The sequence below is a fragment of the Rhinopithecus bieti genome, unplaced genomic scaffold (assembly GCF_001698545.2).
Source record: "Rhinopithecus bieti isolate Rb0 unplaced genomic scaffold, ASM169854v2 scaffold_641, whole genome shotgun sequence".
NCBI classification, from domain to species: Eukaryota; Metazoa; Chordata; class Mammalia; order Primates; family Cercopithecidae; genus Rhinopithecus; species Rhinopithecus bieti.
Window position 1 is genome coordinate 4875060 of NW_016803417.1, and position 19785 is coordinate 4894844.

The window sequence follows — 19785 nt, forward strand, 5'->3', positions numbered from 1 at the left end:
GTGGAAAAAAAAAAAAAAAAATATATATATATATATATATATACACACACACACACGCACACACACACACACACACACACATATATATATGAAGGAAATTAAATTGCTTGAGAGAAAATATTGGAGTGACTTCTTAGTTTGAACATTTTCTTTTGTAGTTGGTTTGAAATAAAAAAGAATCAAGGAAGGTCTTGGACATCTCAGGAAACTTTGATTCCTTAGGAGGAGTCTGAAATTTTAGAAGAATACTCAGAAGTATAAATGTATTTTCTCTGTGTGTGTGTTTTTTGTTTTTGTTTTTGTTTTTTAGACAGGGTCTCGCTCTGTCACCCAGGCTGGAGAGCAGTGGCATGATCTCTGCTCACTGCAGCCTCCTCTTCCCAGGCTCAAGTGATTCTCCCACGTCAGCCTCCCAAGTAGCTGGGACTACAGGTGTGTGCCACTATACCTATTTTTGTATTTTTTGTAGTGATGGGATTTTGCCACGTTGCCCAGGCTGGTCTTGAACTCCTGGCCTCAAGTGATCCACCCACCTCAGCCTCCCAAATTGCTGTGTACAGGCGTGCTGTGTACAGATGTGCACCACCGTACACAGCCCAAATTTATTTTCTTTTTTATTGTTGTTGATGTTTTTATTGTTGTTGTTGATGTTTTTGAGACAGAGTCTTACTCTGTCACCCAGGCTGGAGGGCAGTGGCATAATCTCAACTCACTGCAACCTCCACCTCCCAGGTTCAAGCGATTCTCCTGCCTCAGCCTCCCAAGTAATGGGACTACAAGCACCCGCCACCACACTGGCTAATTTTTGTATTTTTAGTAGAGACGGGGTTTCACCATGTTGGCCAGGCTGGTCTCAAACTCCTGACCTCAAGTGATCCACCCACCTCAGCCACCTATAGTGCTGGGATTATAGGCATGAGCCACCAAGCCTGGCCCCAAATATTATTTTATTAATCAAATACTACTAATAATAGATTTTCATTCATATATAAATGTAATACAACTACATCAAATGGTATGTGCTTTGAGTTGCTTTTCTAAAAATCAGGATTGCTTTGATCTATTCATTTTTGTTCACTTGTCTAGTTGCCCTTGTGGCAAACATCATTTTGCATAACTGCTGGGTTGAGTCAGAGATATCCATAGTATACAGATAGACCATGGTTGTGGGCTTGGAAAGTCTTCCATTTTATCAAAGCGTTGGCATTTACAAAGGCAACAGTTTCCTCATTTTTTTTCCTGATCTTGGGAATGTAACAGGCATTTCTCTGTTTCTGCTCCCTTGATGTCAAGTACGCTCAGAATTTTTGTGGGGAAATCCAATTATGCTGAATGAGAAAAGACTCATGATGCTCACTGAATATCTGAGTGTGGAAGTGTGGACAAGAACAGATCTAGAATTGAATTAAGGAGGCCCACTGGACAGAGGTATTAGGCTGGTAACTCCCTCCATCTGAGACTGGTTGAGCACCACGCTGAACTTGGGAGTCAGGTTCTACTAAGTCTGAGAAGAAGAGCTAGTCTTGTCTGAAGTGGCCTAAGAACTCAGGTTCCAGGTCATTCCTTGTTGTCAAGGTCCTTGGCATGCTGGGTTCATCTGCTGACTGACCCAAGAGTTGGATGTTCTAGATCCTTTTCCCTCTATCCTATAGGCATTTGTAGGTGAGTCTCAAGCCCTGCAATGACTCTGCATGTATTGGTCATGACTAAGCATTCTTCAATAGGACTCCAGATTGGCATCATATTGTCAGGTCTGGCCCCGAAGTGGAGACTCCTCTGAGAAAACGGTACTCCTTAAAACCTGGGCCACTCATCTCTAGGATTTTTTACCTGGGGTTGTTACATGAAAGGGAAGAGGCCCCCTAAAAGCCTTCTAAACCTCACAAGTGTTCAGGCTAAGTGTAGGAACATCTCTGTGTTTGTCTATGGATCAAAGTCCTCATCAACCCCAAGGAAGGAGGGTGCAGAAGTATAATGACAACCCAAATAATAAGAACCAGAGGAACTACCACCCTCTGGTTTTGCTTACCTGATTTACAGTAGCTCCCACAGAGCCTTGCAGCACCATCTGAAGCATCTTTGGATCAGGGGGCTCCTGGTTAATGGCAACCGCTAACTGCAGTGTCTTCTTCTTCATGTCTTCAATGGCAACTTCAATCGGTGTCAAAACAAACTGAACATGAGACGCAAACATAGGGAAGTCACTGTCTGGTCCCATAAGCTATGGACAAGCCTGGAGCTATGATAGAAAGGCCACCTAGATTTGAAGAGGCAGCTAGAGAAAGACTTTCAGAGTAATTTAAAACACTCTTAACAGGTTAAAAAGAAAGATGGGCCTAACATTTCTTGATTTCTTATGTTCCAGGAACTTTAGATACATTTATCATTTACTCCTTTCAACAACCTCTTTATACTCTCCATTTTACAGTCAAAAGGAGATTTGTAAGGTTAAGTTCCACAAATGCCACAGGTAGTAAGGGAGAAGGTCATAATTCGATCACAGGTATGTCTATATTCAAAGTCTATGTTTTTTCTCCTCTGTCAGGTTGCCTTTCATATTATTGAGCAAGTTATTCAACTTATTTTATTTATTTATTTACTTCTGAGACAGAGTTTCACTCTTGTTGTCCAGGCTGGCATGATCTTGGCTCACTGCAACCTCTGCCTCCCGGGTTCAAGCGATTCTCCTGCCTCAGCCTCCCGAGTAGCTGGGATTACAGGCATGCACCACCACACCCAGATAGTTTTGTATATTTAGTAGAGACAGAGTTTCTCCATGTTGGTCAGGCTGGTCTCAAATTCCCAACCTTAGGCAATCCGCCCTCCTCGGCCTCCCAAAGTGCTGAGATTACAGGCACGAGCCACCGCGCACAGCCTCATGTTACTCAACTTATAATGCAGAAAGCTACATTAGAAGCACAGCACTCAAGATTTTCTCCCCCGTCATAACACAAGCTTTTGATATCACCTGTGCCTTCTCCAACTCACCCTGAGGGTGAATTTCCAGTAAATGGAATTCTCTTAAGGGTCAATCAATCAATTTGCTAAGTTCTGCTGGTTTGGGGTAGAGTCTTTTCTGAATGTTATAGGTTGAATTGTGTTCTCCCAAAATGTATATGTTGAAGTCCTAACCTTCAGTACCTCAGAATGTGACCTTATTTGGAGATAGGGTCTTTATAGAGGCAATCAAGTTAAAATGAGGCCAGCAGGGTAAGCCCTAGTCCAATATGACTGGTGTCCTTACGAGAAGAGGAAATCTGGACACAAACACAGAGGGAACATGATGTGAAGAGACTGTCCACAGGGCAGGGAGACAGGCCTGGAACAGACCCTTTCCTCATAGCCTTCAGAAGGCACCAACACTGCTGGCACCTTGATTTCAAACTTCTAGCCTCTAGAATTGTGCAGACAGTAAGTTTCAGTTGTTTAAGCCACCCAGTCTATGGTACTGTGTTCTATAGCCCCAGCAAATGGCTGAGAACTGTTGTTGAGGTTGTTGGGGAACTATGGATGGCCAAGAGAACTTCAGGCTGGTGCAGTGGCTCACACTTGTATCCCAGGACCTTGGGAGGCTGAGGCAGGAGGATCGTTTGAGGCCAGGAGTTTGAGACCAGCCTGGGGAACAAAGTTGAGACCCCTGTCTCTAGGAGGTCGAGGCTGCAGTGAGCCATGTTCATGCTACTGCATTCTAGGGCAACAAAGGGAGATCCTATCTCAAAAATGAAAAGGAGAGAAAGAGAGAGACAGAGAGAGAGAGAGGTAGAGAGAGAGAGAGGAAAAAAGAACGAAAGGAAAGAAAGAAAGGAAAGGAAAGGAAGGCAGGAATGAAGAAAAGAAAAGGTTTTGAAATGCTTTTGGGCACCATGAGTTTACATCTGTGTTATGCCTAGAATGTCTCAGTGTTCAAAAGTCCAAAGCAAGAAGTATAGGAAGTACAGCAGATGGCTTCTAAACCCACCTCCTCTTGACTGAGTCACTGCTTCAGGCTTTCAAACCCACACCCTGATGTGGTTACCTGGCTGAACACTACCTGGTAGACAACTCTCCAATTAGCTCAGCTATTTCTGCTTCTGCCTGACGAGGTGTATATTCACCACAATTCATCTGTGTTTGTTCACCAACTTGATTATGCCTGTTATACTTGTTATTTTAATGACCCAATCTAATTAGATAATGGAGAAACTGGTGAACTATGGGTGTGGAAGGAAAAAGAGTTGTTTCTATGGAAACCAAGCCAAGTGCTTGGACAAGACATTATGAAAGTGAGTTGCTACAAAAATTCCTGTCATATTAGGTGTGCACAAGACCACTGTCAAAGTCTAGGGGAGAAAAAAAATCATAAAAATCCAGAAGGCTTCTGCTCTCAAATTGTTTAACAAGGATCTTTAAGCTCTCACTCTGCTTACACAAAGCAAAACTGAAAATCACCGACAAAGCACTATGGGTGTGGTTTATAAAAGAAAAGGCTGAAGTGTGATCAGCAAACCCATAGTCAGGGAGAAGTCTGTGGCCCTGCATAAAAAGGATGACAAATAAATGTATATGTATGCGTTTTAAAGAATAATAAGTTGTTTATGGTGTATAGAATTTTGAACAATTCTGTGGTTTGAGAGACCTTCTTGACCAGTCCTCTTACTAATAAAATGAGTATAGTCTTGTATTGCACTTAGAGGTCTTTCCTGCTAATGTATAGGTGAAGAAACTGAAGATACGTAGCTTGTTTAAAATCACAGGAGGAAGGTGGGACTAGAAGCTAGTCAGTGAACTTGTCTGCCTCACGTGGCCCTTTTCCACAGCATACCACCAACTCACTGGGGCTGCCCATGTGCAGGTCCTGTCTCCAATAATTAACAGCACAACTATGCTTGAATCACCTCTAAGCTTTTAAATACAGAAAAATTTTATATAAAATATTTAAAATGTAAATATATATGTTGTACAAGTTTATAATTGAAATATATATTAAATATTATAATTAAATATATAAACATACTTATACTAAAGATATAACTTAAAAATCTTAAATATTTAATATACAATAGTGCTATAAAATATGTAGCTGCCTAAATGGGATTTTCTGGCACCATGAGAGTGAAAGGACAACCATATAGTCATATTTCAAGTGCATCCCTCCTTGTCTTCGGTCCAGTCCACTGTGAAGGAGGTTTGTGTGTCCTCCTGGGAGGCCACCCAGGCCCACTCATCCAGTGGTGGCCACTCCCTTGGGCGCATTACCTCCTCCTTCTGGATGACGCTGATCCTGGTCTTGATGTAGGGGAAGGCGTGCATAGTGGTCAAGACTGTGTTCCTTCTGTACTGCTCATGCAGCTCTCCCCGAGGCCGCCCCTCCAGGGTGAACGGGGTGGTGTACATGAACCTCCGGAGGTTGAAATTCTTCTCAAAGTATGTGACCCTGTCTTTCATCTCATACTCATCAAAGTAGGGCTCCACAAAAGTGATCTGTATGTAGGCCTGAGGGGGAAAAGGCAGGGAGGGAGAAGATGAGCTATTCTGCAAACAGCCATCCCTGACGCAATGAAGGGGCATGCTGGAACACGGCGTGCCAGCACCGCCCTGCCAGGTGCAGAAAAGCTACAGATGCAGGGGAGAATGTGGCCAGCAGAAGTTCCTCCTCTCCACCCCCAAGGAGAGAAGGGGCTGCAAGGAGGGAGAGGGGAATGTGCCTGTGGGCAGAGTCAGGGCCACCGGCCACACCTTCCTAGCAGAGCAAACTGGTCCACAGTGGAAGCCTTGGTATGAGAGTTTGCAAACTGCTATTCAAAAGAGACAAACTACTGCAACATGGACTAGCAATGGGCACGGGAAGTATTTTGGAGTGGTAGATCTATTCTATATCTTGGTTATGAAGGTAGTTACATGTGTTTGTCCAAACTCATAAAACTAAACACCTAAACTGAATTTTACTGCCTAGACCTCATTTAAACACACACTCACATCACCTCCACCCTCAAACACAGAGTGAATAAGTACTCATTAAAGAAGACAACCTCTTAGAAAAAAAAAGTGACCATGAGTCCAGATGCTGGGACACTCACCCACTGAAGGGGATGGGTGGGGTCACTGACTTCAGACTGTAAATCACTATTTAGTACAATGAAATCTGGTTGTAATTCTGGGCTCAGACTCTCATTCCAAATGCTCACAACCTACCCTGGGAATTTTAAAAGAGGGGAAAAGGGCACCTTGGCTCAGGGAGGTCACGTCTTACACAGCTTGTGCTATGTACAGATCACTGGGCACACGGCCAACTCCATCTCCCAGACATGTATGTCTGAAGACTAAACTCTTACCACAGTCACTGCTTTCAAGCCTAGGCCTGGGAATGTGTCTTAAGTGAGAACGTGTTCTGAAAAATGTAGAAAAACAAACTCTTTAAGTTGGCCAATTCTTCCCCTCTTCCATAATCTTCCTCATATCCTGGAAGATGGAACTGGGAGTTTGGACCTTTCATTTTATAGGTTTGCTAGATGGCGAATGGTCCTCTGTCCCAGGGTCCTTAATGATACCTCGCACTTACATTATTTCCAGTAACTTACAAAGCTCATTCATGGTCATGTCTGCCTGTGAGTTGGACTGAGTGGGCAGCATCAGCCTGCAGTATAATAAAGAATATGTCTGGTCTTTGTCTCCATTTCCTAGCACAGAGCTTCAGAAACACTTGGAATTTCCTCAGTGATGGGTGTCTTTGTGATGCTAATGAGGTGACTCATGCTGGGCCCCTGGACAGCTTCAGGATGCCAAGTGGTCACCAAAAAGACCAATTCTGTGATTACAGGGTAGGAACTGGATGACCTCTGGAGACAGGAGAGGGGCTGGAGATTGTGTTCAATTTGCCTACATAATGAAACCCCAACAAAATCTCTGGACACTGATACTTGGTGGAGCTTCCTGGTTGGAGAACACTCTGATGAGCCAGGAAGCCATAAATAGAGGGACAAAAAAGATGTTCACCCTTTACCATAAAACTCTGATAGTAACCAGAGTACTTTTTGGAATTCTGTGAGTCATTGCAGTGAATTATTTAATCTAAGAGGTGTCATAGAAACTCCCAAATTATCATCATCATCATCATCATCATCATCATCATTTTGTTTTGTTTTCTCCTATTTTCAAGCTAACAGGTTAGAGAAACTTCCAAATTTGTAGCTGCCTGATCAGAAGTGCGGGTGGCCTGGGGGTCCTGCTTGAAGCTGGCATCTGAAGTCAGGGCGGTCTTGAGGAGGACTGAGCCTTTAACCTGTGGGAGCTGATGCTACCTCGAAGTGTTAGCATCAGAACTGTACACCCAGTTTGGGGTGAAATGGGACATGCCCTCTTGTGAAAGTGAGGAAACCCAAACTCAAGGCCTTTTACCATTCCCCAACAGCACAGTGATCCTGTAGTTGGCTGGAAGGAATACTTGCAGCCTCAAGAAGGAAGCCAATAAATGTTGTCACCGGGAAATTCGCATCTTTTTCACATGTTTGAAATGGACAGTTTAAAGGCTTTATAAAAAGGCAGTAAAGAGCGGTGCTGAAGAGTAGGGGCTTAGAAGCAGCAGACCCCAAGTCTGAGTACTGGCTCTGCCACTTGCATGACCTTGAAAGGTGCTTGACTCTTCTATGTCTCAGTTTTCTCATCTCTAAAATAGGGACAACAAAACCTACTTCCAAGGGTTGTTGTAGGATGAAATAAAATGAAACATGTAGAGGGCCTAATGCAGTTCCAGATATACAGCTGGTGCTTAATAAATGGTAGCTCCTATTATGATTCTTGCCTTTGACTATGTTTTCTTTAGGATCTGACCAATTAGTAGTTGAACTCTAGACAAAAAGGTTTGCTGCATTTAAGTGACTTGGAGAGTCCAGATAGATGGGATCATTATGTATTCTTGGGTAGAGAATGAAGGGGTTTAGGACGTGACGGTTATTTTTTGTAAATTTTTTAATACCTTGTTAGGATCCAACCTGGTTTTGTCCACAGGAGTGGAGTCTTTAATCACTTCCACAAATTCTGCACCAAAACATTGACCATAAAATGCCTAGGTAAGAAGAACCAATAGTTTATAAAGGTTATTTTAATATCATGCAAGTCTTTGTCTTCTTGGAAGTGAAGTAAGTTTAGAACAAGTGCACGGTAGAATGATGCTCACTGATTATTGAGAGTCCCTCTGAGCTAATAAGCAAAGTTCAGCATTTCCTAAGACAAAAATAAAAATAGCACTGTCAACTGGTATATGCTTCCCTATAAGATGTATGCTTGGCCTCTAATTCAGCTAACATCACTATATTTGCTGAGGTATCTCCTGGGGTATCACACTCTTTACTTCTCGCCTTCTGTACCCTGGGAACTTAGAGGTCACCAGGCTTCCCATATTGTGGCAAATCACAGTGCACAAGAAGATAAAATATATACCTCTAATTATAAGTAGGGGAAACAATATAGGGAACCAAGTGGTCTGGGGTCAATTGCTCACTCTTTTTCTCATGTGCTAAACAGTTTTGGAGGAACTCACCCAGCCACTCTGGGCAATGGCTTCTTTGAGTCAAGTAAGGATAAACCTTCTTGTCTTTTTTAGCATGGATGGAGAGTGTAAGAAGTCATTAGGCAACACAAATGTTTTAAGTTTTACACTCATAGGAGGGCACAAATTCAAAGCAATGAAACCCAAGGAGTGAATCTTTGCTTAATTGTGAGCAATTCAAAGGACCCCAGTCCTGCTTGGTAATTGCAGGCTCTTTGTAAACAAATTCCTGTTCATCCAGATCCCCAAATGTGCTTGAGAAGGTTTTTTCGGGGAGGCACCTTTGACTGAGTTCTTAGTGTTTGGCCCTTACAACCTGTGTTTCCTTTGTCCTGACCTTTCTCTAGGCTGTTTCTCTTTTTCTCCATGCTTTCAGCTTTGCTTCTAATGACATGCTACACTTTTCCATTATACTGTGGACCAAATGTCACTGGCAGGTTAGAGCTGGGCCGGCCACTGCCCATGGTATGGCTACTGCCGAGTAGCTCCATACCAGAAGGACCCCAGGTGCCATCCAGTGATACCTAAAGGATGGCCTCACCATTATCTAGGGGTGATTCAGTCATTTGGCTAGATTACTTCAAAGTCAAGATGATAAACCTCACGTTGAAAAACTCTATTACTCTCTATCTACTAGTATAAACTACTAACATTTGGAAAGGGTGATAAGAAAGCACATGACCTCCATTGAATTTTGCACAGACTTGAAAATAAATATTCACCATATAAAATTACAAACTGTGAAAAGCATACACAGAGTTTTAGGGAAAAACTATCAAAATCTTACATCACCTCATGATCTCACCTAATACCTTTCTACTTTGCCTTTTATAAATGCAAAGGGGAAATCTTTACGTAGAGATCAATGATGAATTCATAACTCTGTTTATTTTTGGTAATGACCCACTCTAACTTGTTTTTGTAAAGTGTACCAGGTCAAGCACACAGAATCACTTTTCTTACCTCTAGTCTATGTGAGATCTCAGGAAGCTTGGTAATTGCAGGCTCTTTGTAAACAAATTCTTGTTCATCCAAATCCCCAAATTTGGATCCAAAGAAACCAACTCGGAAGTAGGTTCCAAACATTCTCTTATGATCCTGAGGAACAAAATATAAAAAGCTCTCTTTAGTTATGTCATTCTGAGGAGCCACTGAGTTGCAAAGCGCAGGGGTCTTTCATTGTGTTAACAAAGCATTTTACTCCTGCGGCTGATGTAAACAGAAATTACTCCTTAAAAAAATGAATGCTTATGGAATAAACTTCAGAAATAACAACAAAAGAAATCCCAAGGAAGATTCCTGGGCCTTCTTTTAAGTAAACTTAAAAATTTCTTACATTTCCTGGTTATAAAGTAATTTAAGCTGTATGTTTTCACATTTGGAATTTTGGTCCTCTGTTAGAGGAATTCCAGCCCTCTTCTGTTAGACAGGTGAGAGCAAAAGCAATGTGCTAAAGGTAAATCACTCCCTGGAGAGGAAGGATGGCTAAGCATCTGTAGGATAGGGCCATCTGCCACCAGGTAACAGGACCTGCCAGCCAGCCTCCCCCCGCTACCTTGTTCACAATGCTGTCGAAGGCCCTCTGCAGCTTGCTGTGAGTGAGTGTCAGCTTCCGGAATTCTCGATGCGCTTCTAGGATGGGGATGACCAGCTTGTAGACCTCGTTAACTGTCTCATATAAGCCTCCCTTGGAAAGAGGAGAAGAGCATCAGAGAGAATTTAATCCACTGGAAACGTAAGAAGAGCAACCAGAGGTCATTACCCAAACAATGTGCTGGAGAGTGAATTTATTGTTGTATCACAGTATTTTACAGGGCAAGAGGGGGGTATCTGAGCATTTTTGGGACAGTGGTAGCCTTCAAACTGAACTAGACACCTCACTAAGTAGTCCTATATGGTGATAAGCAGGGAGAAGAGCATTTGGGAAAAAAAAAAAAAAAGTACTGGCTGAGTGCAGTGGCTCATGCCTGTGATCCCAGCACTTTGGGAGGCTGAGGCAGGAGGATCACTTGAACCCAGAAGTTTAGATCATCCTAGACAACACAGGGAGACCCCATGTCTACAAAAAATTTTAAAATCAGCCAGGTGTGGTAGTATGCTCCTGTAGTCCCAGTTACTTGGGAGGCTGAGGTGGGAGGATGGCTTGAGCCCAGGAGGTTGGAGGTGTAGTGAGCCAAGACTGCACCACTGCACTCCAGCATGGGTGACAAGGCAAGACTCTGCCTCAAAAATGAAAACAAAAACAAAACAAAACAAAACCAAAACAGGAGAGAAGTTTGGTAGCAAGGACTGACAGCAACTCAGAAAGGCAGTTTTAGTATATTTAAATTTCATCAGAGGTCCTCCTCTAGCCAGATGCTAAATGTATGCCTCCAGAGAGTTAGGAGGATTCTAATTCATTTTCTTGAGTTTGAGGAAAAATGAGAGTATATTAGACATTTTCTGAATCCTGAAAAGGAAAGCAGGAATAGAGAGAAGATAGTTAAAACAGTAATTAAAATACATAAAATCGTAGACAGGAAACTTGGAAATAAAAACTGGAAAATAAGGATGAGTATAGTATAGATGAAAATAAAATTGAGTCAGCTAAATATAGTAAAGTATCGAATACTTTCTTGGCTTAAAATTTAAAGGAGGAAGGAGATTATTAAAATGAAAACAGGTGGGCGTAGTGGCTCACACCTGTAGTTCCTGCACTTTGGGAGGCCAAGGTGGGCAGATCACTTGAGGCCAGGAGTTTGAGATCAGCCTGGCCAACAGGGTGAAATCCTGTCTCCACTAAAAATACAAAAAATTAGCTGGGTGTGGTGGTGCATGCCTGTAATCCCAGCTACTCAGGAGGCTGAGGCAGGAGAGTTGCTTGAACCCTGGAGGCAGAGGCTGCAGTCAGCTGTGACTGCACCACTGCACTCCAGCCTGGGTGACACAGCGAGACTCTGTATCAAAAAGAAAAAAGAAAAGAGACAAGAGTGTTTCCTCTTTGCCCTGAATCTCAATGACTTCACCTCTCTATATATTTTTCTAGTATATATACTAGGATTATTTAGATCCAGATTAAGTTAACCAGACGAGTCTCAGTGGTCTCTGTGCCCACATTTCTGGAAGCTGGTCCTGGTCTGTGATGATCCTTCAGACTGTACAGTGGCTAGGAGGGAAGACACTGTGTATTCCTTCTCTCTCCTCTCAGTGGTTCCTATTTTTTTTTTCTCTGAGAGGAAAAATGAGGGAGTGAAAACATGCCTCATCATTTATTGTGTAACGCTGGGCAAGCCATTTCACCTCTCTGTGGCTTAGTTCCACCCCTATTAAATGGAAATAATACAGTGAAACTGCTGCCCAGCCAATGAGCATGCAGTGAAGGCCAGACCAGCACTGTGATGAAAGGCTGTCTCAGCTCCCTTGGGGAGCTCATGCAATTTGCATACATCAAAGTCCTCCCCAGGCCCATCCCCTGCCCTGCACACACTGGCATGTGTCCTCAGGAAGTGGGGCTGACTGGGCCATTAAGACCAGGTGTTCCCAGCACCCCAAGTCCAGCTGGAGTGTGGGAGGCCAGGCCCCGGGATGCCCTCTGGGTACTGACCGTGCTGAAGAGCTCTGCAGCCTGCTCCAGGAGGCCCACCAGGCCACTCTCGGTGAAGTACTGGCCTGCGCACACCCCATCCTCGTCAGGTGACAGGGTGTCATCAGAGACCACAGACTCCTCCAGCACATTGGAAGAAATATTCTGAAAGAGACCACAGTATAAGCCTAGAGAACAGGGCGACCAGACTATTAAGAGACCACAGGAACCCAGAATGGGGAAAGCAGGAAGCTGGTGTGCAGATCCTTACCAAGGCTGTGACTAAACGAGGTCTGTAACTCTACCCCAAGAGTATCAGTCTGCCATTCATTTAGAAGGGGCACACTGAGCAACTGGTCTTCAAACCTCACGTTTTCTTTTAACCATTAGGAGATTTTTGTATAAAGGACAATTACCTCAATGTCACAACAGCTGAGTTACTTTAGTGAAACAACCCTAAGGACACAGGGCTGGTGTCTTGGTTTCCAAAAGGCAAAGGCCAATTAACACTAACTAGACTCCCTGTTTCACCAAGCGGACCTCTGACTTCCAGTGGTGTTTTTCTGAAGTATGTTTCTACTCTGGAGTTGACTTTCAGATAAATAGCCATGACATACGACAACAGCAAGAGAGGCTGTCTTCATTAGGGAAGTTTTCATGGCATTGCAGCAGTTACTGTGTGTGTGTGTCTTCCTGAACATTTAGTTTCCATGCATTTTTTCCTTTACAAAAACATTGCATTTAGAGCCTCTAGCAGAGCATGCAGAGACCATGGTCAGGGTGAAAAAAGTAAGAAATCCAAGACACAATAGAGAGGTACTCGCTTTTACGGCCATGGAAGTACTGATCTGGTACCTGCTTGACCCTGAGGGTGAGTGCCTCCTCACCCTAGCACTGGCCCTGGCAGTGAATACGTGACAGGTCAAGGATCATTCTTAGCTCACAGCTATGGAAGAAATGCATATGGAAAAGAGAAGAAATGGGAAACCTTCCCAGTTTAGGAATTACAAACAGGTGGCACACATGCCACTCCTTCCTATGGCTGTAATCATGGCGGGCATAACTAATCAACTATAGTACTTTTCTCCAGAGCTTGGATATAGTCTCAAAATTCTTCAGCATAGTGCTTCAGTCAGCCACTATTAACTGAGCAGAGCTGGCTTGTGAACTAAAAGCTGTTAGCCTTCTGGCCTGGTAACCAGAGCAAGTGAATCAACCTTAGCAATCAATCAGTCCATAGTTGTCACAGATAGCCCTATCCCTTCACATGCAATACTGTAACGTAGTTTTAGGAATATAGGAGGAGGCTCCCAAGTGGCCAGTCCTTGTGGCCAGTCTTTCTTCCAAACCTGGCCTATGTATTATGATGTTTCTGTGACAACAGAAGGTCCAAGAAATTCAGTTGAAAGCATTTAATAACCCAGGATACTATTAGAATTGTATGCAATTTTCCACATTAGAGGAACAGATTTCAAGCTATGTAGCCTCATTAGCTGTAGTCAGAGGAAAAGGATTCTGCAGACTTTCTTGGCTTCAGAATCAGGGAGGTACAAGTAACAGCAGTATCTAAGAATGTGTCCATATCTACAGTTGTGAAATAAATATCGCACTCTGGGACACAGAATTTCAGTGATCTCAGTTTCCTGGAATTCAGTGACCTCAGAGTTATTTTCCTTGCACATATTTATTTATCTCTAGTTTATAAATCTTTTCCAAAAGCTCAATTTCATTGGAGCAGAACAAGGTTGAAAATCAAAGTAAAGAGCATTTGCAAAATCAACACTGGATGTCTGTTGTTAATGCTGTCTAGAATTCTTTCCTCCTTTATAAAGTAAAGCATCCTGATTTGGGGGAAGAAATCACCCATAACTCCAGGTGTGGACCTGTGACCCTGGGTCAGTCAATCAGAGCACTCTATTTCTCTGGCCACTATGGCTGGTTCAGGGATGAGCACAGGACCTGAACAGGATCAATAAGATGCACTGAGGCTTTCTCTGCAACTGCTAGAAAGGAGGCATCTCTCTTCTCTCCTAGGCTTGAACCGAGAGATGTAAACCTAAACTGTGGTGTGGGAAGCCTGTGAAGAATGAAGCTGACACAACAGATGGCAGAGATGGGAAATGGTGATGACACTGAGATCTGCTGACATTGTATGGGCCCCTGGGTCCAGTATGGCAGGTGCTACTCCAGGCTCACGTTCCTCATACGGGCTGATCAATTCCATTTTTACCTTCTGTCAGTCTGGATTGGGTGTTCTTTCACTTGCCAGCTACATTTCCAAATTGATTTGGTATGTCTCATTTGAGAGAAATACGAATTCACTCATACACATTAATATAATTTGGCTTCTCTTCTGTAGCTGAGAACACCTAACTCATTGCCTCCTGTACCTCATGAAGCCCTCACACTTCAGTTTCTTCTGCCTTCCTTTTCAACTTCCTCACCCTTCCCCGACTCACAGGGCCTGGATCATAAATGCTCACAATATTTTGTGCCTCTTTATAACAATATTTCTCATAATTATAACTGAATAAAGATTGGAATAATTAGTTATATGGTATCTCTCTGATTAGAATGTAATGTACATGAGGACAGAATAAGTATTCAATATTCTCTAAAAGAAGGAATCAATGGATAAAGATATGTGAACAGATAGGGCTGTATGCCCCCATGTTGGGATAATAGGGGATATTTCTGTTGATTGTGTAATAATGATTCTGTCTCACTTTGGCATGTCATTATTAGCAAATCAATTGAATTCTAGGTAAAATTAGGACAGTAAGGCTTACTAAATATAAAAGTCAATAATGAAATGCAATTGATATTTAAGTGATAAATATTAAATCAAATATAGTCACAGGAAAAAAGAATAAAAGAATTATAAAATATTTTAGTGAATAAACTATATGAAGGGCTAAATCTTACAATTTCCTGGGAATTGAAAGAGGAGTACTATAATATTTATTGTTGATAGTATCAAATGGTCAAAATAAATTTGAGAAAAGAAGCAGATATATCTAAAATAACTCGTATAACTTTCTTGTGCACTTTTATGTGATTTGAAATCAGTTGTTATTTTTATGCTTTTGGATGAGATTTAATTATCAGCTTTTATAACAAACATTTCTGAATTCGGAAGAAAATTCATTTGCTGAGCATGAAATGACAATAACTATTTTTGTTCTTGAGGACCATAAGAAAGGAGGAGTTATTCATAGGAGGCAATACCCAGCTTTGCTGCGTTCTGGGAAACCAGAAGCTCCTGGCTCCACCAGCGTAGTTTTGGTGACTTATTCTCTATGCCCGGGAAAGCTACTTTGAATTGTTCTTTCTTTCTGGTTCATACAACATCACAAAATTGTGTTGAAGAACAATAACAAGAACAAAGCCTTTCATAAAATCAGCCATGTAAATTCAAACAAGAATAATACAAACCCTTGTAAATGACTTCGTGAGTCTGGCTTGAAAAACACTCTATTACTGTAGCTATATTGTTCATGGTTTCAGGGATGGTCATCTCTACAAATTTGTCTCTTACAAAAAAAGTACCCAACATTGTGCTTTTTTATTTTCTCTCTCTCTAAAGGCTGTATTAAACTATTCAATAAGAACACTTTAAGTGGCCACTGAGCTTCCCTATCTGAGCCAGCTTTTAGGTCTGGCAGACGATTTCCCTTTGCCAACTGTGGGTAATTTTCAGCTTATCCGAAGGGTACTAATTCAGCCTTTTGTTTCCCTTCTCAGGTCAATTTGATTCTTTGTTGAGTTTGGATTGGAGAGTGGGGCCCTCCAAAGTTGGAGAGTGGAATCAAATGAATGGGCCAGGAGGAAAATCATTTATCCAATGTTTCCCAAACTTTCACAGATGTCAGTATACTGTGTCAACTACAATCTTTGAAAAAGAGTTTAAATGACCTTAGAAAAGTTGCTCTCTCAGTTCTCTCATCTTTGAAGTGGGAGTAATAACACTTTCCCTACCTAGCTGCTTCACAGCTTTATGTGGAGGTTCAAATGAAGCCATGCATGTGAAAGTGTTTGCAAATGTCTCCCTAAAGTGCTATTAATAATGGCTAGGTGCCATTATTGTAAACAGTAATTAAAAAACAAAACCCAACGACGATGGGAAAGCAATTAGAAGAGGTAAATATAATGTATGAACTTGGGATTTTTCAACCTTAGCACTACAGACATTTGGGGCCAGATAATTGTTTGTCGGGGGAGCTCTCCTACTGCAGAATGTTTCGCAGCATCCTGGCTTCTACCAGGTGCCAGTAGCACCTACCCACCCACCCCAGTTGTGATAACCAAAAATGTATCTAGGCATTGCCAAATGTCCCCGGGGCTGGGGGACAAAATCGCCCCAGTTGATAACCACTGCTCTAAGGAAAAAGCTGCACACACCCTACCTGGAAGCTGACACTGCCCACAGGCAGGTAGCTGTGGTCCTCCAGCATGCTCAAATACTCAGCTACTAACGCAGCAGCATGCACCAGGCACATGGCGGCCTCTGTGTAGCATTTCTTCTTGGTGTGTTTCTCTGCCATGTTCTGGAGCCAGGTCAGCCGCAGATCAGGAGATGCCTGGTAACTCTTGGCAATTCTGCAGACAGATTGAGAAGTAGTTTTGAGGACAGTGGGTTAATGACACTCTTCTTCTACTTTGTGTGACCTTTTCTTTTTTTCTCCCCCAGAGTTGCCCGCACCCCTCCACCTGAGATTTTGCCCTACATTTCCAGAAAACGAGGGAGAAGAAAACATTTATTAGTCCAACTATTTTTATTCCATGTTTAAGCTGTGCTGACCTCCAAGAAATAGTACTTAGTAAAAGCCTTACAGGGAAAAAATACTTGATAACATGATGTCTATTTTAATGGCTCTCAGGCAATTTTCTGCCTTTTCTTTCCTTTCTCTCAAAATAAAACAGAAGACAAGAAAGTATTGCACTTTGTATGATGTTGCATCTGGACAATTTTGCCTCTGTAAGTAATTTCTCCTGAACAAGGACTGGAAGACCAAGTTTTAAACTATGCATAAAAAATGATTTCTAAAGTAAAACTATATATGTATGTCTGAATATAATTGGAAAAAAGCCATATAGAAAATAATTCCAATAACAGTTCATTATTCTTTTCTCTGATTCCGTGGCAAGTAGAAGATAGTGTTATTAAATAATGCCTCACTTTAAATTAGGGAGATCCTTCTGAAAACTTACATATGAATTAACCTACTCTGAATGTTTAATTTCTATATGTTATTTGGCTATCATCCAAACCACTAAATCCATGTTAGCTGTGATCATTACATTAGTAAGAACTCCACAGTGACAAATCCTCGACCCCCAAGTGATGCCCCTTGAGTGTGTCAGGAAAGCTTACCTGTACATGAGATCCATAAGCATCTCAGGATCTTCCTGAAACTCCCTCATTTTCACCGTGTCATATAAGATGCTATTCAGATTACAGAGAAGTTCCTCCACCTGCAAAAAGTGTAAGCCTCAAAATAATCTTAGCTTTGTAGTCCCATGTGAAGAGCTAGGATTACATTGAAATGCAAGGGGAAGCCACAGGAAGTGTTGGATCGGAGGGCAGCAGAGACTAGGGGTGGTGGAGTCATCCAGACCTGACTCTGTAGTTTTCATCTTCGTCAGCCAAGGTGCTTATGAGACCTGGATGTGTGTTTGGCCCTTGAGATCCATAAATCTGCCTGAATCCTCATACTATTTCTATCTCCAACATTTTTGTTTAAATTAGTTTGAACCAGTTTCAGTTATCTGTAACCTGAAAAGTTATAAACTCTACTCTGGAATATCAGGGCTTTTTATACCAAGTAGGAAACAGTTTAGGACCTCAGCTTGAGTTCCATGTCTCAGAAGCCTCCTGGATCTTCCCAGGGCTTCAGAGATTTTAGAATCTTTTGTAACCATTATTCTTAATTACAAAAGCCAACAGTGGAGGTCCAGCGGAGTCTGCAGTACAAAACAATGAGAGACTATGACTTGATCTATAGACCCTGGCAGGTGACTCAGCCATAGAATGTTATCTTACCCCCCTTTCCCTCTGCCAGCTTGTCATGGCTCCTAAAATTTCTACCACTAAAGTCATTTCACTGAGTGAAGGCACTGAAGGCCTTTATTAAACTGCCCATATTTTGATTGGTCTTGTTGGTGAATACCTCTACACAAATGATGAAATTAAAGGAGTATGGTCAAGATGAAATGAGAGAGGAAGGGTGTGATGTAGAGGGAGGAAAAAGGTTCTGAGAATGAGGATGCAACATTGCCTGAGAGGGCAAAATAGACTCTGGAAATAGGGTTATCAGACTAAGGGAACAAAAGAAAACATTCATTCATTTATTCTCACTTAATTAAGACCCTACCACAGAGCAGGCTAGGAGCTGGAGTTAAAAGATAAATGGGACAGGCTAGAGTTCCATGGTCGTTGTAATGGACACGGAAGAGATTACTGTCCTTACAAGTTTCCTTAGGACAACCTTGTTTACAAGCTCTCTCAAACTCGGCCCTTCCTTACCCCTCACCAGACAAGTTGGTCCCTTTACCATCCCTTCATACACAAATAATGCATTCTCTCAACTACTCACAATTTCCCCCTCACCTTTTCCCTAACAGAATCCTACCCCAGCCTTTAATCTTATCCCTCCCTGCAGGCTTTCCTGGCCACCAGATTGTTTATTGATCACGACCTCTCTTCCTCAAACCTTACATAGCATTTAGTTCCTGACAACACAGTTGGCACTTATGTATCATTTGTCTTGTACTGCCTCCTAATTGTGTTGATACTGAGCATTCCAAACAGACTGTTAGCATATTGAGACTAGGGACAGTGGTGGATGTATTTCTTTTTAAAACCTCCCATAGTGCTGAGAGCACATGCATATTGGACAATAAATACTTGCAAATGTTATATAAGTATATTTATATATAAATTGCATATATATGTACATACATACATACATACATAATAGTTGGCAGACCCAAGACTCATGCATGAGACAAGGTATGTGCTTTGGCGTACCTGGGTGGGAAAAGGAGTCATCTGCATGGCCGTGTCCTCTTCTGAATAGGCCAAAATTGTCCTCAGGGATCTTCTCAGGTGCTCTTCATTAAAGTCTGGTGCTCTGCCCACCAAAGACGCCAGCGACATGGTTACTTGCATCTTTACTCTTGCAAAGTTCTGCATCAGTGAAAAAAAAAAAAAAGATGAAATAAATAAGATGCACTTAGCAGTAGATAACTGAAAGCAGCATGGCCAGACACAAACAACTCCTCAGTGTTTCCTCTACCCCTCTCTTAATCATTTCCTCTTCTCTCAATGAAATGGGAGCTACACTTTGCACAAGATTCATATTGTTGTTTAAATGGTTTAAATGGACATTGCTCTCACATAAATCTGTCAGGCTCCCTTTAAACTTTCATTGAGGACTGGGCTGCCTTTGTGCTGCAAGCTGGAAGATTCTTATACAGTTGGGTCCAAGAATACAGTATATCCTTTTGTGCCAAGAGTCTCTTCTTGGGACTTTATGTAAAGTTGATTTAACGAAAGGGACTTCTGGCTTGGCCTCCTAGCACTTTGGGAGGCCAAGGAGCGTGGATCACTTGAGGTCAGGAGTTGAAGACCAGCCTGGGCAACACAGCAAAACCCCATCTCTACTAAAAATACAAAAATTAGCTGGGCATGGTGGTG

General features: G+C 42.2%; 1 protein-coding gene across 5 annotated transcripts in view; it reads right to left on the reverse strand.

Moving 5' to 3' along the window:
* The window catches only part of DOCK8 (dedicator of cytokinesis 8), a 249155-nt gene that overhangs the window by 19305 nt on the left and 210065 nt on the right, over positions 1-19785 (reverse strand). For all 5 annotated transcript variants that reach the window (XM_017883739.1, XM_017883759.1, XM_017883744.1 and 2 more), the window contains 9 exons: positions 19117-19275; positions 17461-17561; positions 16493-16685; positions 12108-12251; positions 10080-10211; positions 9488-9622; positions 7952-8041; positions 5236-5472; positions 2030-2173 (listed from right to left, as the gene is read on the reverse strand). In XM_017883739.1, coding sequence (XP_017739228.1) covers positions 2030-2173; positions 5236-5472; positions 7952-8041; positions 9488-9622; positions 10080-10211; positions 12108-12251; positions 16493-16685; positions 17461-17561; positions 19117-19275 — 1335 coding nt within the window. The remainder of the gene's footprint in view (positions 1-2029; positions 2174-5235; positions 5473-7951; positions 8042-9487; positions 9623-10079; positions 10212-12107; positions 12252-16492; positions 16686-17460; positions 17562-19116; positions 19276-19785) is intronic.